The sequence below is a fragment of the Dendronephthya gigantea genome, unplaced genomic scaffold (genome assembly GCF_004324835.1).
Source record: "Dendronephthya gigantea isolate DGI-Jeju-01 unplaced genomic scaffold, DenGig_1.0 000103F, whole genome shotgun sequence".
Classification (NCBI taxonomy): Eukaryota; Metazoa; Cnidaria; class Anthozoa; order Malacalcyonacea; family Nephtheidae; genus Dendronephthya; species Dendronephthya gigantea.
The window spans coordinates 501,307-520,220 of NW_021163113.1; the positions used below are offsets into that span (position 1 = coordinate 501,307).

Genomic DNA, 18,914 nt, shown 5'->3' on the forward strand with positions numbered 1-18,914 from the left:
GCCTTTCTTGAAGCACTCTTAATCAAACACAACAATTAAACCTTTCTTTAACACTGGACTTAAAGCCAGCAAAGAACTACAACTGTTCACTTAATCTCTCTATATTTTAATTGTCGGGTCTTTCTTTCCTTAAATTAATCTATCTAACATATTGTTTTAAATATGGCATACATATTTAGATTTATTCACTACCTTATCATGTTTCGCTCTGCTTGGTTTACTGGCCTTCCGCCTACATGCTGGATTGACACGTGCGCTCTCTCTCTGTGTTGTATATGTATATGCGTTGTAAAGTATTGTATTTCATTCTGTCTGAAGATGACTTTGTAATAAAGTCGAAAATTTACAGTCTCAATCTGTGTCTTGTTTGAATTATATTTTGATTCTCAAGATGTCTTGTTTGTTCGGAATTTATTTTTACTTTACTTTTTTAAATTGTCGGCTGGTCATGGTTTTTGATACGTTTGTGTTGGAGCGTCGACATAGTTGAATTCCTGCTGCTATATATAGTTTAAGTAAAATTTCGGCAACCTGGTAATCTAATTGCCACTGCGATAGAATCCATGAAAGCGTTTGTTTTAGATCAATGAGTTATAGTTCAGTTTTACAAACTATACCATATCATAAAGACTATTGTTACCTCAGGTGTAAAAAAATGCCTAAAATCAAAACCAATAGAGCCTGGCTTTTAGTCAACACATAAACTAAGCGCTGGAGTCCAACTGTGAAGAAGTTGGAGTCCTATTTCGAGAAGAATTGTGGTATCGATGTGGCGGTGTGAGATTGTATCGTGCTAAATTAGAGCAGCATTCTCTTTAACCACTGCGTATGCGACGAATTTCAACTGTATATACTGTAATTCTTCAACATGCAGTCTTTGACCGCAAGCACACCTAAACACAATTTTTAAACTAAAGTAAATCTGTGTGGATTTTTAAACCAACTTTATACCGATTATATTCGCCCTAAAAACTGCAAATACTACGTCTACGTTATACGTCTCTAGTGCTTGGATAAAAATTACCAAAAAAATCCCAAATATTTATTATCGCCAAAAAGGCTATATATATATAATATACCTTTTTATAAATGTCTTTCCAAACATGGTATACGTCTTTCCGTCTGATTTTCCTTCCGTTTTTCTCATGAATTTTAATGTAAGAGTTAAGAATATATTTATTCCGGGCATTTCCCGGAAGCTGAATGCGGTCATTGACAATTTATATATCGTTACAGATTGTATAGTTGTATTTATGAAACCGCGGGGAAAGTTAGGAAACTGCCAATCCACAAAGTTCAATCATTTCAATTTGATATACATGATGTCCTGGCGTTATTTCCCTTTTGGATAGAGGTATGTTGTATTTCTTATTTAATGCTTGTCGCCAAGGTTAATATTCTTGTATATACCCTAAGATTCATACGGCGGCACTTACAGCCATATAATATGCTTTAAACAATGCGGATCATTTTCCAATATACAGGGCTATACTCAAACTTTAGTTCTATTTTTTATAAGATCTTATTCCTATCAGTAAAATTCAATTTCAAACATAAGTATATGAAGCATTAGAAACTCTGCTCTGACTAATGTAATAATAATTCAATCTTGTCATCTTAGTCTTAAAGATGTTTACTTATAATCGCGCCTATATATATAGCTACCAGATATAGTTCCACAATAAAATACTTTCAAACTCGCTTTCAAACATTGCTTCAGCTAGTACGATAATTCAGAGGCTCAGGCTTATCGGTGGTTTGAAATTGAATATACTTTAGAGCCTTGGAAGATAGTTTTTTTTTTCTCGAAATGCATCTGTTTATACGAGAATGAGTCGAACGGTTTGTTCACAACAAACATAAAGGCATTCGCATCAAGAATTTATTATTTACCGAATTTATCGGCTGAGCAATGTTATTTTCATTTAATCGCTCGAATTGACATTATACTTTGATGACTACAGGCGACTAACCAATCTCGGTCAAACGTTTTTAAATTCTTATAACTAACGCGAAGAGTTGGGGATTTTCGTACGAGTCACGCAATCGTGAATTTGTATCACGACAGCAATCAGCATACTCAATATAATATCATGTACAAGGAGTCGATGGGTTCCACTATTTTCTTGTAATAACATATTTATCCTTAAGATACAATTCTCCAGTTTGAAATGGCGAATTATAATTATTAAGTTTAAAAATTTTGTCAGTTGCTTGGCAAATCAATTCAATTCTTTATTATTTTAGTATATATAATCATTATTATATATGCAGTTTGAATTTCAGACGTCATACTCGCGGAAATACACTGTATCGTCATCAATCATAATTCAGTTTTGAGACTATCAATGCCATATTTATAGTATATTTGCACGAGGACAAGCTTAAGGCATTTCTTTTTAAATATCAAACGCATATATATTAACGAATGCTCAGTCCACGTATGCGTGGGTAGGTATGCGTGGGTAGAAGCGATATTTGCTTCCTGCAGTTCTCTAAATTGTCTTTGTTCTTTGTCAATATTTCAGTAAAGCGTTTAATGCTTTATCTTGCAACCACATATATCCCCACTCACGAAACGTAATAGTCGCCAGAACATAGCTTTGGGTCTTAAATCAGCGATCACGAGCTTTCTCCCATCATATTAACATACGTCTTTACATATTGCGTAGGTGGGTTTCACTCAAGACTAAACACCAACCTCGTACCCAGGGTCTTTTACCTACGCTCCTCGGACACGCTGCGGCGAAGACCCTGGTTGCGGCAACACCGCGGAAAAACGTCTGCGCACGCGCCGAAATATCAAAATATGATGGTAAATCTAAATCTCAACTTTTGGAACAAAACATGCCCATTATTTGATAAAATATAAGTTAGGAAAAGGCACAAGTATACAAGACGGCCAGACAGAACATAAATTAAAAGTCTTCTAGCATTTAGAGTATCGAACGAACTGGAATTCACGGTAAATTTTCCTTTTTTTACGGGGTGGTTTTAGAATATTTTTCGAAAACAAAAGTTTAAACCTAAAAGTTAAGAAAACACGCGGAAAGTTAAGCTTTCTAATCTATTTAAATTGTAAAATACATCTTAATTTTCAATTATTGAGAACACGGCAAACGTCTCGTATCTGGCGACATATTTTTTTTTAATAAAACGTGTCTAAATTAAAAGTTCGGAAACTGTCGTTGCTTATTTGATAAACAAAATGTTTGAGACGAAAAATTTGTTAACAGTCACCTTTTACAGGTGTTTTTGTAGGATGCCACTTCTAGGACTCTCTGGACGTTTTTTCTCTTAGTTTCTATAATGCAGTGTTTATTTATGTCCTCGAAATATGGATTTGAAGACACGAATGAAATCACTCCTTTTTACCGCCATTTTTAGCCTTCGGAAACGTTCGGAACCGCTTTTTAATTATTTTTAATCTCACTTACAGGCAGAGTTGACGCGTGCGCAGACGTTTTTCCGCGGTGTTGGTTGCGGCTGGTCACGTGAACCCCTAGAAATTGGCGCAACAGGAGGTCCCGAGGGTGGGTGGTTGAAATACGATATGTTGTAAAACAACTTCCGGTGAAAATTTTGTTTGCGAGGAGCGACACAAGCGACACGAGTGAATTTTTATAAAATAGGAGAGCCATGCGAAAAGATTCGAATTGTATGTTTTTTTTTATTTGTCTGCAGTTTTCTGTTTTGAATAGTCTGTATTCGAACGCTATTTTGAAACCTAAGCAGGTTATTTGTTTGGAAAAGCTGTTCCTTGGCGTGGATATATTGGCAATTCTACCAACCGGTTATGGCAAGTCCTTAATTTACCAGCTTTTGCCTTTGATGCTGTTCGCTAAAAGAGCATTGGAAGAACGTACAAATCAGCAACTTTGTACGGATGAAGTGACCTCTGTGCTGCTTGTGATATCTCCATTGAACGCTTTAATAAACGATCAAGTTCGAAAGTTATGTGCGATAGGACTTAGAGCATCGGCGATAAATATTCAGCCACAACAAAATATTGACGATGAAATCGATTGTGATGTAACTGAACTTGAACAAAAAACGAAGCTGATCAAAGGATATTATAATTTGTTGTTTGCTCATCCTGAAGCGCTAATATCAAGCAAGTTTGGAAAAGAACTAGTGAACAGCGCTATATACCAAAAACATGTTTGCGCTATTGTAATCGATGAAGCCCACTGCATTCTTGAATGGTATTTATTATTGTTTGTCATATATATTTATATACATTTAAATATTCCTATACGATGTCCTGAATTCAGTTTTTAGGCCATCTTAACTATACTTTATATGGTCTATATTGAAATCTAAATTTATTCTCCCTTAATGGTTGTATCATATAATGTATCACAAACGATCATATTTCGTCATTAAAACTATGTTATGTGAATTTTTTTAGGGGAGATGATTTCAGACAAGATTATGCAAAGCTAAGTGTGTTGTGTGCTGTCTTTCCAAAAGTACCACTTCTGGCTATGACGGCTACAGCAAATAAAAGTGACCGAAGGCAGATTAAGGAATCACTTGGCCTGCATAGTTGTTTTGAATTGATTGCAAACCCCAACAGAAAAAACATCTTCTATGAAAAGACATTCAGATATGGACAAGATATTGATGCATTTGAGCACATTTGCAGACCAATTGCAGTCGATTTGCTACATATGAAAATCGATTTCCCGTTGACTATTATATTATGCCACTTCGATGGTGTGGGTTTGTATACCGACTATTTGAAACCATACTTGGTATAAACCAATATTATCCAGCAGATTCCCTAGCCCTACCAAAAAACAGACTATTTGGACAATTTCATGCTCCACAGACAGCCAAGATGAAACAAGAAATTTTAGAACAATTGAGTCTGCAGTCATCAAAAATAAGGGTGGTTTTAGCTACAGTTGCCTTTGGAATGGGGGTGGACATTCCCTCAATTAGGCAAATTATACATATTGGGCCACCAAGAACCATTAGAGAATATCTCCAAGAAACTGGCAGAGCAGGTCGAGATGGAAAACCTTCAAAAGCCATACTGTATTACAATAACAGAGACATTGCTAAGAACAAACCAGGATTCCAGGATGAAGTACGAATGTATTGCCTCAGCGATGATCAGTGCTTGCGTACTCTACTGCTGCAATTTCTTGACATTAGCCAGCCTGAAGCAGTTTCACCAAAACATTCATGCTGCAGTGTTTGCAAAACACAATGCTTATGTATTGAGTGTGGTTTAGCTGTTTAATAAACCTGCTAATACTAGTACAGTATATGTACAAATAAATGTAAATTTTGATGTATATAATAATCATAGTAACCATACAGCCATTTCAATTAAAGTTTCCTGCACCAATCTTTTTAACAAACGTCTCTGAATAATCTTAAATAGTTTAATTGTTATATTATAACTAATAAGGCAGTCCTTAAGTCGAAACACCAGGTTTTTTGTGTATATGGATATACAAAAAACCTGGTGTTTCGACTTAAGGACTTTTTTCTGAAGAGGTAATATGTTAAAGATTTGCACACTAACTCATGTGCTTAAGGCTCTTTTGGTTTGGTTTGGAAAATTCTATGCAGTGGCCAAAAAGTTAATATTTCCATACTATAATATTCTAGTTAATCATTCAGTGCTATAGTCTTATTTAAATTACTGCTGTTTCAGTTTGTTTGCATAAACAATATTTATAATTCTTCATCATCTGATGTGTCTACTGGTCCGTGCTTTGTAATGTTCCTTTTGTGTTTATTTAGCCAATCATAAAAGGCAGCATTGTCTAATTTTGCTAATGGATCTGAAGATATATCTGAAAAACCATCATGAGAACGATCACCAATATTCTCAAATGGTTTCAATTCTAAGAGATCAGAAAGAATAATCTTTTCATCCTTCTCAGAAGACTTGTGCTTGTGAGATGATGCCTTCTTCTTGATCCCTACAGCATGGTCAAAGTTGCTGATGATTTCAGCAGTGCCCCCAGCAGCTCTACTTAACCGTTCAATTGCCTGGGGTGTTTTATTAGCTCCCATTCCTTTAATACCTTTTTTCAATTCTCGATTGAGGTTTTCTTGAAGAAGATCAATTTCAATATTGTTTGCTGCACCACCTTTCCAGTTAACAGTAGAAGCCCAACGAGTTTGATAAGCCTGTCTCTTTGTCAGAAACACTTCATCCTGCAAGATGCTGATTAGCATCTCAATGGCATAAGTGTTATGACCTGCGTTACTTTTAAAATGTTTCAAAAGCACCTTTCGTAGAGATGCAAGCCAATCACCGTCCCCCAATTTCACTGCTTCTTTAACACATTGAAGGGTAAAAAATAATCTTAAAAGGCATAATGAATATTCCCTTACCCTATCAATGTGGTCCTCATCTTCTGACTCCTCACCCGACTCAGAGTTATTTTGAGCTGGAAACAAGTACTCATCCACAAACTTATCCAGAACATCATCAAAGTACTGTTGTTTTTCCCCATCACCATGCAGTACATCATGTGGTGGAATATGGATTTGTGGAGAGTCATTGATATCATCCATTCCAAAAAATTGTAGCAATGCTACAATGGTGTATGCCCTGCCGACCGTGAGAAATAATTGTTCACAATCCTCATAATGCTTAATATCCTGGGTAACATTTCTGCGTTGTAATTTCTCTCTGAAATACCTCAGTGTACCCCTTGCTCGTGTAGAATTTTTATATAGCATCTTAAAAATAAGCTAAAAAATAAACAATAAAAAATGAGTCATTAATGATTAATCATGAAATAATAGTTTTAGTAGAAAAACTATGTGGAAGAAGAGACCCTAAAAAGAATTTAAGTGTGAGCTTAGTAACTTTTTAGGATCTTGGTAGGGGATGTATTCTAATTTAGAAGATTAGGGAGATAATATGTTGAGGAAGTATTTTGGAAGTAATAGCTAGATTAAGGAGTAGGGGTTCACCTATGTCCAACAGGTGTTAAAGAATAAAAAGCTTTTGGTTGTTTTGATTTAGGCATTTTTTTAGTAATGATGGGGTGGATGTGGGTTATGCAGTTATTATATACTGGGTGCCATTTTATCATGACACAATTTGTACCTTCAAAAAACTTCTTTTACAGTGCCAATCAGCAACCTTTATTGGATGAATATGATCCAGTCGATCTCGTGCTGTATGACATCCAGCTCTTAAATCTTTTGCACCAGCCAGGCGTACTCTAGTGAGTTGATCACCATAACAGGGTACTCTAACTGTTGCCAAAGGGTCATTAGGGTCAGCCGCAGGTTGTACATGTGACAATGGTTGATCTGGTCTAGAAGTAGTTGCAGGCAGGAGTAGGTGTTGTTCATCTTCAGAATGAGACTGACTGCAGTCATTGTATGTGTCACTATCTGGAATGTGTCCAGCTTTAGCAAAAATCTTATGGACCCATGTTTCAAGCTGATCCAGAACATCGACAATCTCGCCATATTTCTTTTCATCCTTTAAAAGAACTGGAAATGGCACAACAATTGATTTAGCTTTCATTTGGTCACCATGCATGGAAGACTGGTCAGTGCTGTTTACCAAATCCTTTATAAAGTCAAATGCAGGGATGTTCTCACACATGATTTTTGCCGCTATCATTTTGTATGCTTGGCGTTGCTTTGCCAGGTCATCATCTCTTAGACCAACCAACTTGGCTATGTCAGTATGAGCTAACGACTGCTGGGGCTCTTCATCTTGCAAATGGCTTGATGATATGCGATCAAAAACTACAGATGTTGCAACAGCATGCACACTTTTGTTTTGATGATCAGATCGCATATCATGGACCTTTTCCTCCCAGTCAATGTTATCAAGTACAAAGGAGAAAGTTTTCCCAGCCTTCACTTCTTCAACCACTTTGTCAAGAAAGTGTGTGCCAATCTCATCTTGAATAGTATATTTCTTTGTCTTTTCGAGGCATATACCATACTTATTAAACCTTTCATATACCTTAAAAAATATTGTAGGTATTGTATCATTTCATGTTTAAAAATCACAAAAATTTTATTTAACAGGCAACAATGCTCAAACAGACTTCTGTTTGACCTTTAACATCTGCAATCTGCACTGGAGAACTTCCTGTACAAAGTCTAATGCGTGCCGCAGAGAATGCAGAGAAGATAAAAGCCTTTGATATTGAAAAGCATCAGGCACATGTTAACCTATCTCATATTTTGCCTATTGCTGAATATATATAAAAAAACGTAATCGATAAAGGGCATAATCGTCTTACTGGCGATTGCAAGGAATTGGGAATCAAAGTTAATTTGCACTTATCATAATTGGAACGAGTTCAAAAAAAAGACAAAAACTTTGTAACAGTGGGATCGGATGGGGATGACACATCAAGCTTATTTAATGAGAAATCTCAAACAGCTGAATAAACATTTGCAGTCCATAGAGTTATATGACTTATAACTGAAACTAGGCTATTGTTTATTGTTTATCCTCCCTTGGCCTGTAGATACTTTTTTACACCGAATCAACCGGCAGTCTTGAGAAGTTGAAAAAAAACTCTTATACTCAATACCCACAATTAAAGGAAAAGAACAAATAATATCACAGTGCATGTTTACCTCGGTATTCGCACCACTATCCGCCAGAATTACACTGTTAATACGCTGGAAATAACTCAACTCGTGGCATCTTTTGAACATAATCACCCCGTATATCAATGTCATTGGAACAATCCGCGTTTCCGAAATATTGAGTTCCAACATTTCTGCTAAAATTCTGTAAGTCGCAGGGCATATCGTGCGCAACTCGTCTATGATTTGCTCTGGTGAAAAGGTGCTCAATCCCTCAAAATGACGGCTGCGAAGCTTTGAATTCGTCTCTCTTCTAGCTACTTCACGCAATTCATCATTAATCCTTTTTAGTATTTCATCGAATGACGCGTCCTAGCAAAATGTAACAATTTTGCATAATGTTAAGGACTGAAATTTATTATTATAGTACTACCCGTAAACTATTTTAATTTACTGTTTACAAGATTTACCTGGTAAGGGGCAATTTCTTGTAGCGTTGAATCAATTGCAGTATCAAAAGACAAGCTGCGGCGAGAGCCCACACTTCCATCTGCTTCACTGGTTCTCGAACTCTTAATGCTGCTCATGGCTACAGATGGCGATGATTCGTTGATGCATCTCTTTTTCGATGTCAAAGAACTTTGGGTTTCAGTCACTATTCTCCTAAACTTGGCAAAATTGTCAAGCCTTCTCTCGCAAGGCCGACATAAAAGTTTAGGAAGCCCGTCCTCATTCGCAAGAGTTCCACCATTTACAAATTCTGCGACACAAAGAAGGCTTTTATTTCGCACTAGAAATAAATTTTTGCAGTGCTTCTTATCGAAAACGCCAGCACAAAGGCGACACTTGCACTCCGACAACAAGTCAGATTTCGGATAAAGTTTCTTTGGAGTTTCCTTTCGCTGTGCCATAGCTTGGGAGCAACCGATACTGAAGTTTTTTTAAGTCTGTATTCGATTATAACTATGCGCTCCGAATTCAAGGTGCAAAACATACCTCCAACGACGCACATTAAAGCAAAGAGGTGTGAAAAGTTTTTGTGCGGTGACATATTTCATATAAAATAAAAGCAAAACCGACAAGGCCAACAAAGTGCCGAGATTTTTTCGGTTCACACCTGATGATCAATCTCCTGGCTTTTTAACAATTCCCTCTACCACTCCTCCCTAAGAGGCAAAGAGGCGCCAATTCGAATTACCCCCAATTTCTAGGGGTTCACGTGACCAGCCGCAACCAGGGTCTTCGCCGCAGCGTGTCCGAGGAGCGTAGGTAAAAGACCCTGGGTACGAGGTTGGACTAAACACTTGGTAGTCAACTTCACACACATTGCCGAATTATGCCTTAATTGTGGAAGTGAGCAAATTTCGTTAAATTGCACATAACATCTACTCAACATTGGGTCAAAACCTACAATGAATATTTTACTTGATTTGATAAATATTTTTTCCATCTGGAGTTTATCACCAAGTGCTAAATCTGTCACGTGACTGAAACCCAGCTATACTTAGGACGGCATATATAGCACTATAAAATTTTAAGATTTGACTTCAAAATTAACATGCAATTTAACAAATGTTTGTCTTGTGTTTAATATAATTTGAAGTTTTATTAGTAATACGTGATGTTGATATTACTCTGGGATTTTTTTTGATATTTCCTTAATAAAAATGTCAGCTAGCGGAATTTTCATTTGGTTAACAATCTAACTTGAAAAGTTTTGAATGTTATGATTAGTATCACAAATTGCTATATAATTATTCACTTTTAAATCAGCCTAATAGTATACAGTAATAATTATTGTATATGCTATTATAATGCTTTGAAATTCAAAAACTAGGCCTTGATACACACTGTAGAACGGTTCAATAGACCTTTCTTATAATGGCGTCAAGCGCGGAATGTCTGATTTTACACAATATTTAATTGGCTCCTCAAAACTTCGTGTAACATCATACTTTCCGGGTTTGACGTCATTATGAAAAAGTTCTATATTGCATGCATGGTTCTAAATTGATAACCTTTAAAAGTATTGAACTAGATTAATACGCTATGCAATCAATCAAAGTCCTTGCGATTGATAAGAGAAGAATTACAGAATTTCTCGTGGTAAAAGTTGATTCTAACGCCCTGCTAATGACATTTTTAGAATTTCCGACCCCCACTAGTGCAATATTACTAAAGCCTTTTTCACAATTATGCTGACGAATATTTTTTTACACTGCAGCGCCAATATTCAACGACCCAGAGTATTTAAGATCATTGTGGAAAGGAATGGTTTTATTATGGTTTTTTGTTGAGAATGGACATCGTTGAAGCCACCAACTGAAAGCTGGATCATGTCGAATCAATTTATCTTCGCCCTTCTGTTCACCGGAGCAGCTGCAATAGCGCATAATGGTAATAAAAAATATAAATATAGCTAGGCGTCAACGCAATAAAATCGAAAATTTGAGAAATAATCGAGATTGAAGTTCGAATGAATATATACTAGTGGTAAATTATATTTAACAATTATTAATGTCTTAATAAGCGAATAATTGTTTTAGTATTTTTTAATTTACACAAGAACTGCATTTGTTCGCTTATCTCTTTGTAAGAAACGTCCACAAAACAGCTAGCCGCCATTTTGAAATTTGTTATATTCGCCAGAAGGTGAATATAACAGCATGATACGTCAAATTTGACCAATCAGAATGTAGGATTTGTTATATTCACTTGTGCAAAAATACTAATAATATATTCGGTCGTGGTATATTTGTAAAATTATCTCGCCAATGGTTGTCGATTTTGTCATGTGGTAATATCAGCTTACAATAACCTCTTTGCATGTTAATATTAATGTGTATGATACCAAATGTTCTTAAAAAGCTATGTAATCTTAGTTGGCATAACAACCACCAGTTAAACATGGCAATGAGGAAGTTCGGAGTTCGGACGTGGGATTTTTCTAAGGCAAAGCCTTCTTATAGCGCTCAAACGGCAGTTAAATTTAAACAAGATTTGTGCTATATATGAGTGGCTTTTCCTTTCACGATTTTGAAAAAGCATCTCTATTGAGCCGATGGATGATTCCTGAAACAGTTTTTACACTTAATAAAATATATATAATATAATATACTATATAATATAATATAATACTAACTATACTAATATTTACTAATATTTTATATATAATATTTAACTAATTCTTTAATCTCAAGCGGCGGAAAAGAAGTCAAGAATTTTCCAAGCAGTCGCAAATTCGCGACCAAATGGCAGTTTGTGGTTCTAAATCATGTTCAGAACAGACTGCTTCCAGTAAATAAATACTATTGTCTTGCAGTATCTTACCTGCAGAAATTTTGGTTTCTTATAGAATTCTCGGACAGAAACTCTTCAAGGAACAGCGTTCAGCCAAGCCCCACGGAAACCAGGACGGAGGAAATAACAGGCAACTATAACCTTTTCCTCCTGGGCGTAGGCCCATATGATGATCGATCAAACATATTTTCGAACGTTGATCGCTATTTAAAGCATTGCTATAGCGGAATGAGCAAAAATGTGGCATGATGGTCACTGGTTTTGATTTGTTTGATCAGTGATTTTCGATGCATGAGCTAGCATGGCATTGAAAATTTTTGTACTAAAAATAGATTGGGTTCCAGTTCTGGAAACTTTTCAAAGGGTTATAAAAGAATCTTGCTCGTCACCTGTAAGCTCCTATAATGAAATAATCTTCGTGTGGGTTGAGCCGTCCAAACTCTCATTTCCCACTCCTGATTATCACGTTCCGTGGACATGGACGGTTTCGCTGGAAATCCTGCTGTATCGTTGATCTGTTTTGCGTTTTTTAGACCAAACCAAAGGAGAACACTTCAATATTTTTTTGGCTATTGGTTGTGCGGTAGCGTCTGCTTTTGCGGTTTTATTTATCGTTGTCTTTCTTGTTTTTCGTTACAAACGACGTCACAAGAAGCTGTTGTCTTTGAAAGTAAGTATGTTTTGGTACATATGAAGCCGAATTCTTGCAATTGTAAGGAGTTGCATCATCTATCATTACCGATCATCTACAGCTCTCTATACCTCATGATGAGATGCTTTATAGAAAAATAGCTTACCACTGCTAAATCTGCGACAAGATTCTAGGAATTAAAGATCCTTTAAATAACATAAAAAGGTTTTACATAGTTCACCTGCATAAAACAACGTGTGACACCGAATTGCTAAAATCTTCTTTGCATTTCATTTCAGACAAATATAAACCAACCTCCTTGCAAACCACAGTATACTCCAGTCCCGGTGCAACCGCATCTTAAACCTAACAAGTATGCGATAGCCGAGTTAGAAGAAGAACCAGATACTATATCGGGATACAGTGCGGTATGTCCAATTCATTGGGTGTACTTTCGAAAGTCAGGCCCAACTGGTCGAGACATTTGTTAGTTAAATTTTGAATTTAAGAATAAAAGCATAAGACATTCTTATTGTTTCCTGGGTCCTCAGTGAGAACTAACGATTCTCGAACAGTCAGTAGACGATTGAAGTGCAAAACAGACTTTGTTGAATCAGGAGCGGAACTATGTGGGGAGGGGTGATTATCAATAGAGAGGTGAAGTCGTGAAGATACCCCGGACCCGGTGTACGGGTACGGATAGCCTTATTTTGTTCAATGAGCTTCCATCAGTGTTTTTTCAATATTTTCGAAGATTAACTCGACAATTCTTTTCTAGTAGAATTTAGCCTCTTGAGGTAAGCTTTATTAATTTTGTATCTTGAAACGTGCAAACAACAAGAAATTCCAATGAACAAAATATGGCTACCCGTACCCGTACCGAAACCGGGGTATCTTAACCTCTCTAATATGTTCTGTCCTACCCAACTGATTTCTTTTGTACTCATACGAAATAGATCGGAATATAATCAATATTCAGCCCTCAATTATCGCTCTAGTTTCGGCCCTGGTACAAATCACATGTTTTATATCATTGAAGATAATTTATGTATTATAAAAATTGTACAACTTGCATTGTTACTCTTTTAGCCCGATTCATTGATGAACGGAGTTCAGGTACCAGGTCTAGAGCCAGAGGAGCTTCATAGAAAGAGTAAGATCTTACTTTTCACATCGTATTCGCTTTCAGCTAACCGAATCAAACCCATTTCTAGTCTCTATTTAGCAGACTAAGGCCTGATTCAAAAGTCGTGCTAAAAAGACTCATGCTTAATTAATAATGATTAAACAGTAATACAAAATTTTATTCTATTGTCTAATTCGATGATATACAATTATCATTCTAATAAATCTTATTCTTATCACAGCTGTTTCTGTCGGCCCCGATGGGGATACTATTTGCATCGACGACGTCACACTTACGATCTGGCCTGGATGTCTTGCCGCGACTACGGAGATTTCTTTCATAAAACATAATCACTTTGCTGCCTTTGAATCTCTACTAGACTTGGGCCTTGTCGAGACCCAACCACAAGTAATCGAATTCCTGCCAGATGGCTTGAAATTCTTGAAACCAGCGGATCTTACGATAAGATTCGAAAGAACTACCCCCGATTCCAAAATGTTTCTTTTGCACGGATCCCACAACGATGATAATCAGAACGTCGTTTGGGAGCTGGTGACTAATGAAATCGAGGAGAACACGGCCGAGAATGTAGTGAACGCGAAGATTAGCGGTTTCTCTTTTTGCTGCTATTTTTCAGCAGTATCTGATATGATCGGCAGAATCTTGAGCCATCTGAATCACTCGTTTCCCTGTTATGCTTACGCGTACTATCGCAGGCGACCTCCAATGGACAAAATAGATATCTCAGTTGTCCTGGTTAGCTCGTTTATTGATAAGAATAAAGAAAAAATCAAACTCTTGAAAGATCATGAAGAAGAGGGTTACATTAAGTTTGATAAAGGAATGGAGAAATGTCTTTGCACTGATCAGCCTCTCGAGATGTGCCTTGCAGATTTCCCTGGACTCCAATCTGGAGCATATCAATTCAAAGTAAATCAGTGTCAACTGGATAAGGATGGCTTTGTAATTGATCAGTTCAAGGGTTGTTCTATAAGATATCCCGCAAGTGGAAATGTAAATATTAGTGCAGTTTATCCATGTGAAGAACTTCACTCTTTATGGACGTTGAATATTTTTGAGGAGGAACAGGAGTGTAGAGCTACAGAAGTAGTTGGTATTTCGAAATTATTTTCTTTTAAGAATCTTTGATTTTCTCTTATTACTGTATCTTACTGTCCACGCTGTCGTGTATGTTGCGTTGTACTGCATGTGGTATGATGTGTTGCTCCGTGTACTATATGTAATATTGGGTAGCATGGTATGGGTGTTTTGCTGTGTTATAATTATGTTGTGTTGTGCTTAGTATGTGTTGTTCTAGTATGGTGTGTCGCGTTATGATTTTTTCTACTGTGTTATGGAGTGTTGCACTGTTTTGTTTTGTATCGTGTTGTGTCGTGTTGTGTCGTGTTGTGTTGTGTTGTGTTGTGTTGTGTTGTGTTGTGTCGTGTCGTGTCGTGTCGTGTCGTGTTGTGTTGTGTTGTGTTGTGTTGTGCCGTGTCGTGTCGTCTCGTCTCGTGTTGTGTTGTGTTGTGTCGTGTCGTGTCGTGTCGTGTTGTGTTGTGTCGTGTCGTGTCGTGTCGTGTCGTGTCGTGTCGTGTCGTGTCGTGTCGTGTCGTGTCGTGTCGTGTCGTGTCCTGTCGTGTCGTGTCGTGTCGTGTCGTGTCGTGTCTTGTCGTGTCGTGTCGTGTTGTGTTGTGCTGTGTTGTGTTGTGTTGTATCGTGTTGTGTTGTGTTGTGCTGTTGTGTGGTTTATGCTGTTATTTTAATTATCTCATTAGTTTAATTCGTATACGCCATCATTTCTTTCCACTAATATTCTCTCAATCATTTTAGTACAATCCGCTGAACCAGTTTCCGAACTTCAAGGTAGGCCACACATATAAAGTTTTTTTAGGTTGCAACATACGTAAATATATGATCCAAAGCAACTTCTGAAGCCATTTCCATTTTAAACAATTTTTATGATATGTGTTACTACTCTTTGCTGTGTAGTTTTCTTACGTTGTGTTGTCTGTGTCCTGGGGCCAGTTATTCAAAGCTGAGTTAGTGCGAACTCCGGATTAAATTTTAATCCACTGTTTTAGTTTATGTGCCTCTGAACCACTGTTCCTTTTAAAACTTTAGAAAATATGAATTCTATCGGTCCCAAAAGTATTTATGAAAAAAAATTTTAACTTTGTACACAAGCGATTAAAAAAATTAATATAAAGATTTGCTTTAACCTAAAGTTAAGTTAACCTGCTTTTGAACAACCGGCCCCTGTCGTTTTCCTGCGTTCTGTTTCTCTAGTCGTGTTGTTTGGTGCTGTTGTTTCATGTTTGTAGTTGAATTGTTCTCGTTATGCTGCCTCGCTATATGCTAGTCTATATTCTCTTTAATTATCTCGTTAGTTTAATTCGTTATCCCTATCATTTACTTTGTTTCTTTCTACCAATATTCTCACAACCATTTTTAGTACAATCCGCTGAACCAGGTCCCGAACCTCGAGGTAGGTCACGTGTTACACATGTAAAGTGTTTTAGGTTGAAATATAGACCTATTCGAAAAAGAGCAAGAGGCCTGCTTCAAGTTACGCGAAAACGAGGTTAATCAGATTTTCTGTACTGAATTAAAAGTCATTTTTTAATTTTCTCACTTTTTCGCTGGACCTATTGCAAGCTAATTAAAAACAAAGTTTTTCCAGTCAAAATTTAGAAATATAAAAATGATTTTGAGATTTTGACAGCAGAAAACCTGATTCGCCTCGTCCCCGCGTTACTCGTAACAGGCCTCTTGCTCTTTTTGGAATAGGTCTATAATCTACTTCTTAACTTCATAGAAACACTATAAGGTACTTCTGCAACCATTTCCATGTTAAACCATTTACATTTTGTAGTTATCCGCCGAACCACAAGATTATCGAATGACGAGATAAATAGATTGAGCAATGTGGTTGGGGTAGAATGGGACAGCCTCGCTGGGCTCATGAATATCTCGTATTCCAAACGGGAAGAAATCAGATCCAATAATACAAGTTACCCGAATTCTGTTCAGAAAGCTGAAAAAATATTAAGGTTTTATAATGATGAGGGGGATTTCAGCCGCAATAATTTGGCAGAGCATTTTGATGAGCTGGGACGCAATGATTGGAAAAACGAGATACGGCTGCCCGGAAACGAAAAAGTAAGAGTAGAGGTCAATATTTATTATAATAGGAAATATTCTCATTAGATAAAGAACAACGATACCTGACATTTGAAGATTGAGGCAAGTTTCCCCTAATTAATGTGCAAAGAACGTAAATTAAATGTTTTTCAATAAATGAAGCTTTTTTTTAGCATGAAACTAAAGAAGTGGAAACACCATCACCAGTATCAGTATCAGAGCACAATGGGTCCGGGGAAGTGGAAACACCACCATCGCCGCCTGAAATTAATGCAAACGAAAGCATCAAGCCACAAACTGAAACACGACTGTCGTCTCGTGAAATGTTCAGGCTGAGCAAACGAATTTCCGCTGACTGGGACCGACTGGCGGGCGAAATGAGTATACCCGCAGAAGAACGAGATGACATACGATACAATGTCATATACGCTAACAACCGCTCCAAAGCTGAGAAAATCTTGTCCATCTTCAACAATAGGAAAGATTTCTCGCGTAAAAAATTGACGGATCTCTTGAAGATTGTGGGGAAGTTGCACTTGATTTCGCCAGTTCTTAACGGAGAATGGACAAGGCCGACAAGCGTACGTGACAGTGATGAAATTGATGAAAACACCGGTGGAACACTTTAAATGATGCGATAGACAGCTGTGATTTGCTTGTAAAACTAAAAGCAAATATAACAATAAAGTCGATGTTCGCGGGCATAAATGTGTTTTTGGCCCGACTCTAATTAAGCCAATGGGTAGGATCAAAAACACATTTATGCCCAAGAACATCAACTGTATAACTGTTATATTAACTTTTATTAAAGGCGAAGGGTAAACACTTCAGGCATTTTTCTGATTGCCTTAGATCAGCAGGCTAAAATATATTTCAGCCCGGAAATTTACCATTTTACTCAGTAAAATACAACACAATGCCTGCCAAAGTTAGTATAAATACACGTTTATCGGTGACGAGAACCAGATATATCATCTTTGGATGATATTTCGCTTAAAATATTCATAAAACCGTAACATTACTCATATCTTAGTGTTCACTGACTGAGAAAATAATAGATTTCTAAAGACATGAATAATTATAATAACTCGAAATTTACGCTACGCCACTGACATTACTATGAAAATTTGCTTAAAAACCTGAACAAGCATTTTGCGTGACACTCGTGTGAACCGAATCGCCTAGCGAGTAAACATTTCCAAAATTAGCACGTAAACAGATATTCAATCATGCATCATGTTGCGAAAAACAAGCTTTCGGTATATTGTTTGCTAACAAAAGTTGTGAATTACAGTCCCGTTTACATTACACTCGATTTATTGGCACGGTACGGCTAAAATGGGTACCTGTGCCCAATTTTATTAGTGCTCAGACTACCAAAACAAAGGCCGGGCACGGATGAAATGGGCACGGGTACCCATTTTAGCCGTGCCGTGCCAATAAATCGAGTGTGTATAGTGTAAACGGGGCTATATGTTGCTTCTTTATATCAGAAATCAACGATATAGTGTGCCCAAAATAATACCATTCACCATTTTACTCGTCGAAATTATCATTGATCAAAAGATATTTATGCATGCATCTTCACTGTTACAATTCTGTTGCAAATATTCAATTCTATTTCAACTATTTATTATATGCGTATATCTTATAATTATAAACAGATATTCCCATCTGGTACTTACATAAAAATGTACTATGATATTATATCTCTTATATAAAAATGCAATTAAACTCAAATGTATTTACTATTCCTGCGAGGAAGAGATCCACTTATATTATTGCATGCCATGGTATTCCTTTTTTTTGTCATATATAACATTTTTGCCACCATGTTTGTACACAAGAAATAAAAGCAATACTACATTTTTGTCGTATAAGAAGGCTTTAAGCAATATATTGCATTGAAACAGACTGGAAGAGTTCTTTCTTTATTGCCCTGTATTGGACAAAATTATTTTGTTTGTTGTCGCCGCTATTTTCCATCTGGTAAACGGTCTTTGCAACTTCATACTGCAGTCTTTGCAAGTGACGATTTTGACCACACGTATACGGTAAGTAGCACCGGAAGTAAAGTCTTTGTTTTTTACGAATCACGATCCTTTGTGTTGTCTTAAACGCCATGCACTTAAGCTCACTAACGACTTTGGACAACGGCAACGGGCTTCGAAG

The 18,914-nt window shown here is 36.8% G+C and overlaps 3 protein-coding genes across 4 annotated transcripts; 2 read left to right on the plus strand and 1 right to left on the minus strand.

Annotated features, from left to right (window-relative positions):
* The first annotated feature begins 1,242 nt into the window (after window positions 1–1,242).
* On the plus strand, window positions 1,243–18,064 carry LOC114534615. 2 transcript variants are annotated; one of them, XM_028556078.1, is made up of 11 exons: window positions 1,243–1,354; window positions 10,766–10,938; window positions 11,897–11,971; window positions 12,375–12,511; window positions 12,772–12,900; window positions 13,562–13,625; window positions 13,840–14,712; window positions 15,432–15,464; window positions 16,054–16,086; window positions 16,474–16,760; window positions 16,916–18,064. In XM_028556078.1, exons 2-11 carry the CDS (start codon window positions 10,878–10,880, stop codon window positions 17,369–17,371), a joined length of 2,148 nt encoding a protein of 715 aa, XP_028411879.1. In that variant the 5' UTR covers window positions 1,243–1,354; window positions 10,766–10,877; the 3' UTR covers window positions 17,372–18,064. The 2 variants fall into 2 exon arrangements, with proteins under 2 accessions (XP_028411879.1, XP_028411880.1); XM_028556079.1 differs by lacking the exon at window positions 16,916–18,064 and having other exon boundaries at window positions 13,840–14,708; window positions 16,474–16,608.
* Window positions 3,623–4,763, plus strand: LOC114534597 (ATP-dependent DNA helicase RecQ-like). Its single transcript, XM_028556059.1, has 2 exons — window positions 3,623–4,205; window positions 4,412–4,763. The coding sequence occupies exons 1-2, from the start codon at window positions 3,640–3,642 to the stop codon at window positions 4,761–4,763; spliced, it is 918 nt and encodes a 305-aa protein (XP_028411860.1). The 5' UTR covers window positions 3,623–3,639.
* Window positions 5,692–9,687, minus strand: LOC114534598. The gene is made up of 4 exons (XM_028556060.1): window positions 9,012–9,687; window positions 8,590–8,913; window positions 7,085–7,963; window positions 5,692–6,723 (listed from the first exon to the last, which is right to left on the minus strand). The coding sequence occupies exons 1-4, from the start codon at window positions 9,450–9,452 to the stop codon at window positions 5,692–5,694; spliced, it is 2,676 nt and encodes an 891-aa protein (XP_028411861.1). The 5' UTR covers window positions 9,453–9,687.
* Window positions 18,065–18,914: the final 850 nt, after the last annotated feature.